This window comes from Grammomys surdaster, unplaced genomic scaffold, assembly GCF_004785775.1.
Source record: "Grammomys surdaster isolate TR1022 unplaced genomic scaffold, NIH_TR_1.0 334, whole genome shotgun sequence".
Classification (NCBI taxonomy): Eukaryota; Metazoa; Chordata; class Mammalia; order Rodentia; family Muridae; genus Grammomys; species Grammomys surdaster.
This window is the reverse complement of record NW_021604753.1, coordinates 2859036-2869239: the sequence shown is the minus strand read 5'-3', so window position 1 is coordinate 2869239 and position 10204 is coordinate 2859036. Positions and strand designations below refer to the sequence as shown.

At 46.6% G+C, this 10204-nt stretch overlaps 1 protein-coding gene across 1 annotated transcript in view; it reads left to right on the top strand.

Moving 5' to 3' along the window:
• Window positions 1-679: 679 nt before the first annotated feature.
• The window catches only part of Snx29 (sorting nexin 29), a 386660-nt gene continuing 377135 nt past the window's right edge, over window positions 680-10204 (top strand). Inside the window, exon 1 of the mRNA XM_028778358.1 lies at window positions 680-760. Within this exon, the coding sequence (XP_028634191.1) occupies window positions 754-760 (7 nt within the window). The 5' untranslated portion in view covers window positions 680-753. The remainder of the gene's footprint in view (window positions 761-10204) is intronic.

Genomic DNA, 10204 nt, shown 5'->3' with positions numbered 1-10204 from the left:
ACACAGACTGTGGTGCTGGACATTGAACCCAGGGCCTTTCACATGCTACCCCAACTATTGGGCTATCTCCACAACCTTGTTTTTAGTCTCGAGAAATTTCCCAGAATGGGTTTGAATTCACCTTCTGCTTTTGTTTGTATAGAGAGTTGAAGCTTGGGCCTCACGCATGTAAGGCATGTGCTCTACCAAGCTACATCCTCAGTTCTTGAACTCTCGTAGCTCAGGTTCCTGACTCATCCTCTGGAATGCTGGGATTTAAAGCCTGTACCACCAGGCCCTGCAGGTCCATTACTCTTTTCTTCCTCTTTTTTCTCCTGGAGACAGTCTCAAGTAGCCCAATCTCGTCTTGTACTCACTATGCAGTTCAAGGTTGACCTTGAACTTCTGATCCACCTGCCTTCTCCCGAGTGCTGGTTTGACGGACACGCACCACACTACTCCAAGCTCCCAGTACGCTTATCTCGCATCCCCTTCCGAACTTCAGTGTAAACGGATGTCTTCTTCCTGGCTCGGGGAGTGGGAGGCATTTATCTTGTGTGGTGCCGGCTCTCTTCCTGTCACCCTGGGGCCTCAACTCGCCCGAGTATTTTGGTTCCGGGTCGGGAGGCGGGCCTTCGGAGGGCTCCTGCTTCCGGGGCGTGGCCGGCGGGCGGGGCGCGCGGTCTCCCGGCCTGTGTGGAGCTCGGCGGCTGCAGACGCGGCGGCGGCGGCGGCAGCGGCGGCAAGGCAGGCAGCGGCCCCGGGAGCGGCAACATGAGCGGTGAGTGGCGGCCCCGCTGCTGTCACCCGCCCAGTGGCGCCGCTGCAGCCGCACGCTCCGGGCCGGGTGTCCTCACACCCTGCAGACCCCCGCGGGGTCGCTCGCAGGCTTAGCCCTGGCCCGGAGTCTCTTGCACCGCTCCCACTGTCCCAGGGCTGAAGCTCCTGTCCCTTTGCCTCATCAGTGACAGCCAACTCCTAGAGCAGAGCTTGCTCCCCAGTCCCTCCCAGAGCCTCCCAGCCCGCCGATCCCCTTGACAGGTTTTCACACCCCGGATTCTCAGATCTCTGGTACTTGCCTCAGTCCCTTTCTTCCGTGTCCCTCCTGGGACCCAGCTCCAGTTACCAGCCCCTGGTTTTCAGTCATTCTCTGTTCCAGGTCTCTTATCCCTAGTGACTCCTCTTTCTCCGGAAGGCAAAGAGCAAGCACCTCTAGATCCCGACACCTCTGTCACACACAACAAACCAGAGTGACAGCTCCGGGTCCCCAGAGGTCTCAGTGTTAGGGCAGCTTTGTCTTTCTCTCTCTTATTCCCTGCACCTGTGTCCCCAGAGCTGGCCCATTAGCCTCTCAGCGTCCCTCTCCCGGTTGTGTCTTTTGTATTTGGGCTTTTGGTTCATGCTCCAGTTCTCTGCGTTTCTTCTTCTAGCTCATCATTTGAAGTCTCTGGTTGTGTCCTGTAGCCCTTTCCTTCTTGCCCAATGCTGAACCTAAATGGGGCAGATGCGTTGCCCAAGCCAATGCCACCAGCAGGGAGATGGAGCGTGTGGGGAGGCTGGAGGGGAGAGTAAGCTGCGTGGACAGCTTGTGCTTAGAGATACTGAAGTTTGGTCCCTTGTCGGAGTCTGTGTCTTCAAGCCTCCCTCTGAAGAGTCCTGATGATGTTTTGGTGCTAAGTCATTCCTGGGTGTTGCGTGTGGAGATGGGAGTGACTCAGGAAAGGCTTGTGTTGGCTGTTGATTCTCCTGCTGGCCACAGGGATCTGGATTCCCTTAGGAGGACCCGCCTACCCTCATAGTTTGGTTTTTCTCATTGTGCAGCTGAATTTTAGAGTCCCTGCACTCAGCCTCTAGACTTACGGGGTGCAGAGGGTGCTAGGGCAAAGGGAGCAAAGGACGGTCTTTTATTTTTAGTTTTTAAGTTATTTCTGTGCATCTTTAAAAAAAACGTTAAATGCTTTTTGTTGTTCAAGAGCAAGGTTTATGGAATTGTGGTCTTATTGAGGGGACTGATGGAGGGGTTTTTCAGTTTACCTTCATCTGCCAAAGCAAATTACTGAGTCTAATTTAAGGTTTCAGATCCTTGAACACTAATGATACCAAAAAAATGTGTGTGCCAGCATCCACCAAAAGTGATGGAGCCCAATGTACTGGGTTCAAATCCTGGTTCTACCACATAAAACTGTATAATTGTAGTTAATTAATTTAGTATGTGTATGCACATGTGTGTGTGCATGCATGCATGCATGCATGCATGCATGTATGTTCGTGCAGGTGTGTTTGCATGTGCCCTTTGTGTAGGAGGGCCAGAAGTCAACTTTGGCTGTCTTTCTCAATTGCTCCATTATTTGTTGAGATCGGGTCTCTCACTGGCTCCAGAGCTCACTGTCCCTCAGCCCACCAGTCCTGGATTTATAAGTATGGACTACATGCCAGGCGTGGGTCTGAGGGTCCTGACTTGGGTCCTCATGCTTCAGCAGCAGATACTTTACTAATTGAGCCATCTCTCCATCCTTTAAAGCTGTGTAAGTTACAACAGCTAAGGTGGAATTTGCAGCAAAGCGAGGATACACAATAGCATCTGCCTCCTCGATTAGGAATGAGTTTTGGATGCTCAGCTAACTGATTGATGTTAAGTCCCTTAACAGGGTTCACTGTTACTGTTTCCAAAAAAGTGGAGTGAAGCCTGGGGACAGGGTTGCTTCTTAGTCCCTCTGGGGCAGTGGTGGGAACTAGGCACTCTGAAATACTTTGTGATCCTGAGTAAACCCAGAGCCTCATGTATGCTGAGCCTGTGTCCTCTCACCAAAGACACCCTCAGTCCTAACCTTTTCCTTTTAATGTGGCCAAAGGGCCCAGCATAGACTCAGATGTCTGGAGTAGAAATTCTTTTGCTTTCATTAGAGGAGGAACTGAAATTGAGAAACCAAAGGAAATTGACCAGTTTATCTTTCAAGACACTTAGTATCAAAACTCTAACTCAAGCATTTGTAGCCAACTGATGGCCTGTGTTTGGCCCTGGAACCCACACAATAGGAGAACTGACTCCTACAGGTTGTCCTCTAACTTCCACAGAAACACTGTGGCATGCACGTAGATACACAAAATAAATAAATACAAATGTAATAAAAATTTAAGGGAAGTTTCAGGAAGTTTAGAAAAATCATTAGGTCTAAAGCCAAACAAAGCAGGTGAAAGAGATCAAATGGCCTTTTTGGAAAGAGCAGCTGGAGGCAGGAGCCTCCCTCCCCAGTGCACACCACAGCTGGCTTTTCCTACTGTGTGTGTTTCATATAGATCCTTTCTTCTGTTGTGACTAAGTGTGGTGTCAGGGTTCAGCCTGGATTTGGAGTTTATCCCTTTTTGAAGTAGTGTCATTGATTCAGAAGGGTTGGAAGGGGAGTGCAGGTCAAACCTATTAGCAGGCCCTATTCTGCTAAAAATGTGCCTCATACTGTGTCCAAGCTCGGGGTACTTTTGTTTCTTGAAGACTGTGGTTGAAAAATGACCCCATCCTACCTGCCTTGGGATTGATAATTGATTCTTAATGAAATTAAGTGAAGGAGAGATTTCCATTCTTCTCAGGCAGATTTCCCTGCCAGGCATGTGACAGTGGCTTGAATCTGTCAGTGCATCGCTCCCAACTGGATTACTGCATGTTTGAGGTCAGCCAGGTATCTAGATCAGGTTCCAGGCGACCTGTGATATATTGTGTATACCTGTCTTAAAACCGACACCCAACTCAAGAAAAGGGGAGGGGGAGCAGTACTTCAGACACTGCAAATGTGGGGTTGTATAATGAACTCTGTTATCTCACTTCTTTGGTAGTTACAGCTGGTTGCTAGTTCATCTGTATCCCTGCCTGCTTCCCACCTCTCTCCCAGGAACCATGCCACTGCAAATACTTTTATATGTATCTCTCATTATTTTTAAAAAGTAATTCATTTTGTAATCCTGTTAGATTCCAGTGATGTCTTAATAGCACTAACCATCTAATGTTTACATTTTAGTCTTTATTATGGTAGAATCTTACAACTCAGATCTAAGGGTAGCTTTTCTTTTAAATAATTTAGCTCTCTTTGGAAGAGAATTTAGTTTTGTTTTTTTTTCTTATTTTGGTTTTTTAGAGGCAGGGTTTCTCTGTAGCTCTAGATGTCCTAGAACTCACTCTGTAGACCAGGCTGGCCTTGAATTCAGAGATCTACCTGCCTCAGTTTCCTGAATGCTGGGGTTAAAGGTGTGCGCTACCACTGCCCAGTAGGAAAGAGATTTTAAAAGTTTATTTTAGTGCTGTGACAGAACTGTTCAAACCTCACTATGATCAGTATTAGAAAAATTTTATTACTTCAGACGAGTCTGAATTCATTAGCAGCTGCTGTTCATGCCTCTCTGCTCAGTCTTAGGCAACTAATCTATTTTCTGTTCTGGATTTTTTTTTTCTTAGTCATTTCAGATACTATATTATGTAGTTCAGGAATTTAGTATGTAGCCCAGGATAGCCATTATCCTCTGATTCCCCTTGTCTCTACTTCCCAAGTGTGGGGGTGCATGCCTGGCACTCTGGATTTTCCTACTGTTTGTATGTTGTGTAAATGAGATCATAGCACTTTTGCTTTGTTAACTAAGTCTAATGTCCTCAGGGTCCAGCTATGGAGCCGCCTAACCTGTGGTTTATCCTTCCTGTGGCCAAGTGGTCCTGCTGTGTGGGCATTGCTCACCTTGTCTGTTTACAGCGGCTGGGCTTTGGATGGTGTGCACTGGGCTCTTGGAAGGATGCTGCTGTGGTTCTCACATACAGTCTTGTGTGGGGTGCCAGTTTCCATTCTTCTTGGGTTGTGGGGGGTGGGGGGGAGAGTGGCCTTGCTGCATTGTATGGAAGCAGCTGAGGAGTTTTTTTTTTTTTTTTTTTTGGTTTTTCGAGACAGGGTTTCTCTGTGTAGCCCTGACTGTCCTGGAACTCACTCTGTAGACCAGGCTGTCCTCAAACTCAGAAATCCACCTGCCTCTGCCTCCCAAGTGCTGGGATTAAAGGCGTGTGCCACCACCGCACAGCCTAGATGAGGAGTCTTAGTGTGCTCTTCTGTCTCAGGGCACCATGGTAGCCCGAGTTGGTGTGGGTGTGAAGTGACACTTGTTTGTGGTTTTGATTTGCATTTCCTAATGCCTCCACTTTCTTAGCATAGTCTCTTGTGCCCATATCTTCTCTGGAGAAATATCTTTTTATATCATCTGACCATGGAAGTTCTTCTCATTTTAATATCTTATGTGTGTGGGTATTTTGTCTGCATGTATACATGTGAACCACACGTGTGCCTGGGTGTCTCAGAGATCAGAAGTGGGTGTCTAATTTCTTGGAGCTAGAGTTATAACCAGTTTTGAGCTGCCATGTGGGTACTGGGATTGAACCCAGGACCTCGGAAGCTCAGCCAGTGCTCTTAACCTCTGAGCCTTCACTACCGTTGGTCCACTTTTCAATTGAACCATTTGTCTCTGAATGTTGAGCTGCCAGAATTCTGTGTAATTTCCAGATACAATTCCTTTATTAATGTGCTTACAAAGTTTCTCTCCCACTCTGTGAACTGTCTTCATACTTTCTTTTATTGAGATAGGGTCTTATATTGCTCAGGCTGGCTTTGAACTTGCTGTGTAGCTGAAGCAGACCTGGAATTCCTGTTCCTCCTGTCTACGCCTCTTAAGTGATATACAATTACAGCTGTGAGCCTCCATGCTGAGCGTGACTTTCTTGTCTATCTATCTATCTATCTATCTATCTATCTATCTATCTATCTATCTATCTATCTATGGCATCATCCTTTGAGGCACAGTGTCTTTGTGTGTTTATGTGTATGGAGTTCAGAGGCCAACTTCTATCTTTCTCAGTTACTTTCTCCCTTGTGTTTTGAGACAAGATCTCATACTGAACCTGCTGCTCTCCAGTTAAGCTAGGCTGGCCATCAAGCCTCAGGCATCTGCCCATCTGACTCCTTAACACCAGTATTACAAGCACTACCATTCCTGTCCATCCGTCTGTCCATCCATCATCCATCTATCTATCTATCTATCTATCTATCTATCTATCTATCTGGGACAAAGTCCCAAGTGTGTACCCCTGGCTGGTATGAAACTCACAGAGGTCTGTCTCATCAGTGCTGGGACTAAAGGCATGTACCACCACATGTGGCTAGCTTATTTATTTAAAGATGTGGGTCCTTTGGATTAAATTCAGTTTCTCATGCCTGCACTTTACCGACTGAGACATGTTTACAGTGTGGTGTGTGTGTGTGCGCGAGTGTGTCTGTGAGTGTGTATGTGCATGAATATGTGAGTGTTTGAGTGTCTGTGAGTGTGTGTGTCTGTGAGTGTGAGTGTGTATGTGTATGAATGTGTGAATAAGTGTGTGTATACACAGGTGCCATGGTGTACATGTAAAGGTCAGAGGACAACTGAAGTTGGTTCTCTCCATTTACCTTTATGTGGGTTCTGGAGATCAAACCCAGTTTTTCAGACTTGCACAGCAAGCACCTTTACTCCCTGAGCCACTTTGCCAGCCCCACGGTGTCTTTTTTTGAAGATAGTGTCATGCTGTGTAACTGAGGATGACCTCAAAGTCCAGATCTTCCTACATTGAGACCCTGCTGCCTCAGCCTCTCCAGGGAGGCCTGCTAACAGTTCCATCCTGTAAGCTCTTGGCAGTTGTCTTTGAAGGACATGTGCTCCTTTGTCCTGTGGATTTTTTTTTTTTTTGCAAGATTTTACTGATTGTTTCCTTTTGGTATAACATAACATATTTTTCAGTTTCTTGTCCATCCTAAAAATTAGCCACTATTCTCTGCTCTATTCTTGCATTTAAAGTGTTTGAGTAGAAGCAGAAGGAAGATGGGTCCAGGGCTGGGAACATTATGTGCAAGTATCCAGGAAGTGTAATGCACACAGTAGGTAATGCACACACTAGATAATAGTTTGTTACCAGGCCAGAAACAATGAAGATGCCCATTGATGGGGAATTTGTAAATACCGTGTGGTGTGGCCTCACATAGAGAACCTCAGCAATGTTCAGAAGAAGAGCATAGACTTCTTCACAAGTCACTGTGTCTATATTAGTTGAAATGTCAGTGTTCTGCTAGAACAAGATGGAGCTGAGGATGCTGTGGCTCAGTGAGTTAAGTGTCTGTCTAGCATGAAATCCTGAGTTCCGTATCTAGCTTTACATAAGCTGGACTTGGTACTGCACACCTGTGGTCCCAGAACTCAGGAGGCAGGAAGATCAGGAGTTCAAGTAAATCCGTGGCCACATAGAGAGTTGAAAGACAATCTAGGTTACATGAGGCTCTGTTCAAAAAGAAAAAACAAAAAAACTATGCAGGATATAGTTCATTCAGAAGCTATTAATATCTTTCCTCTTCATGATGTCACAGGGATTGAATTATGGGAGAATGTTAGTGTTCCAATGTCAGAAGTGGTGTAACACCTCTGCAGAATTATATGTAAAATATATGCTTCGATGCAACTCAACATACATCCAACACAGCCAAAATGTAGATTTACATTTGCCTGTAGAAGTAAACAAAATGTCAGAAGGAAAGATACCAAGGGGAAAAGACCCACTCGAGTGTCTCTTAGGGAGGGAGTGGTCAGATGGTTTCCTGGAGAACTCAGTAGGCAGGAACTCTCTACTGCTGGCCTCTAGAAGCCAAGGGATTCTGGTTTCTAGACCGTATGTTTGCTCTCCATGGGTAAGTGGAGTCATTATTGTTCTCAAGCACTATCTTTTGTCCAAAAATGCATGAGAGTCCTTGGTGCCTTTTCTCCATCAGAAACTCTCAGGAACTCTATCATTATGAAAATGCTGGGATCCCAGTTCAAAAGGGTAGGAAAGTTAGGGCCTAAGAAGTCACTGAACCTGACAGAGCAGTTTGGCCAAGAGAGATCACTGCTGCTCCTTATGTGTGCACATCTTGGCAGTTTCTTATTTTTCTGGGAGGTTGAAGGTCACAGGTCTCTCCTTGTTGGCTGTGCCTTGTCCAGAAGTGATTTGTTCTTGGAATGAGCTGAACCAGTGACTGGAAAAAGAATGTTTGTGGTTTCATTCAGAGGCTATTAATATCTTTCCTCTTCATGATGTCACAGGAATTGAATTATGGAAGAATGTTAGTGTTCCAGTGTCAGAGGTGGTGTAACACCTCTGTAGTCGGTGGCCTGGAGTCATGCTGCTGACCACCCCGATGCTGTGTGCATAGGTTCTGACTGCCGCCTAATGAGAGCCAAGTTGCTAACACTCTTGAAATTTGGGACTAAAGCTAGGCATGGTGTTACAAATTTTAATCCCAGCAGTTGGGAGGCAGAGGCAGGAGGCAGGAGGCAGGAGGAGGCAGGGAGGCAGAGAGGCAGAGAGAGAGGCTGAGGCAGAGAGGAGAGGCTGAGGCAGAGAGGAGAGGCAGAGGCAGAGAGAGAGAGAGAGGCAGAGAGGCAGAGAGAGAGGCAGAGGCAGAGAGATGCAGAGGCAGAGAGAGGCAGAGGCAGAGGCAGAGGCAGAGAGGCAGAGCTCTGTGAGTTGAGGCCAGCCTGGTCTATGTAGCAATTTCAGGCTAGGGCTACACAGTGAGAGTGTTTCAAAGGGAGAAAATGCCTAAAGAATCCTGAAATGAAGACATTGAAAGAAAGAATGAAGTATGGGCTGTGACTCAGTGGGTAGAGCACTTGCCTAGCTTGCCTGAGGCTCTGGTTCCATCGATAGCATTACATAAGCCACAAGTGGGGTGTGCACCTGTAACCCCAGCACTCAGATGGGGTTCCAGGAGGATCAGAGCTTGGGATAAATGAAACACACCCTTTAAAAACAAAAGGAAAAAGAAACAAGGTTGAGAAACTGTTTATACCAGCCCAGGTCATTTTATCATTACCATAGAATTTAGTTTTGCTTTCGTCTCTACCGTTTCCAGATAAAACATTGCTCCATGGACTGCACACTGGTCAGAGTTATGGACCGCACAGTTATCCTGCACTAATCCATTTGCATACAGCACACATTTATCTATGGGTTGCACTGAGGCTCAGCTAGCCCTCTCCCCTCCTTTCCTTTTCTTCTACTTCCATGTTGTAAACAGTGGTGTCCAGGACAGGGTAGCTGTCTTAGGGTTTTATTACTGTGAAGAGGAAGCCTGACCACAACAACTCTTATAAAGGAACACATTTAATTAGGACTGGCTTACAGCTGGGAGATTTAGTCCATTAGCCTCATGGCAGGAAGCATGGCAGCATACAGGAAGACATGGTGTTGGAGAAGGAGCTGAGAGTTCTAGATCTGGATCCTTAGGCTACAAGGAGAGACTGCCACATATAACCTCAAAGCCCATCTCTGCAGTGACACACCTACTCCAATAAGACAACCCCTCCTAATGGTGCCACTACCTATGTCCAAGCATGTATATCTGAGGGCCATACCTATTCAAGCTATCACAGTAGCCTTCCTTTCTTTGCCTTATGTCTCTGATGTGATTTCCCAGAGCTGGCACTGATTGCTTCTGTGCCCAAGCAGTTATACTAGTATGAAATGCTTCAAGGGAGGTGAGGCCCAGTAATGGCAGGCCATTCAAAACACTCTTTGGATGGCAGCTTGGTCTGTCCCTTTTCACTCAGCAAAAGTCTGTATAACATTGGTGCCAGTTGAAGTGGTGTCAGCTTAGGGAAACAGTTTGCTGGGATGCTGGCAATCCATCGGCTAGTCTCTCTTGGTGGAGTGTGGCAGAAGGTGTTTAAGCTGAGTCTGCAACATGGGACTATGTAGAGTTGTGTAATCAAAAGATTTAGGATCTTTTTTTTTTCTGGCTTCTGGCTTACCTGGATCCAGGTTCTTAGGGAGTCGGCAGGACAATGCTTCTATCCATTTCTCCTTCACAGGCAAGAGAGCTACCAGTAGCTCTTGGCTGCCATCCTGCCAAAGTGACACCAAGTCAGGAGTACTCCAGGAGAAGGTCAGGGTTGGCTGACAATGGAGCCATCCTGTAGCTCATCCTTGTGAATCTGGTGGGCCAGATCTGTACCATAAACTTAGCCTAGAGCTGTGTGTGTAGTTTATCTTGGTAAACTGTCTGTGTGGAGGAAACACTATGTGGTATCAGGAAGACCTCCTAGGGCGTGTGTGTGTGTGTGTGTGTGTGTGTGTGTGTGTGTGTGTGTGTGAGAGAGAGAGAGAGAGAGAGAGAGAGAGAGAGAGAGAGAGAGAGAG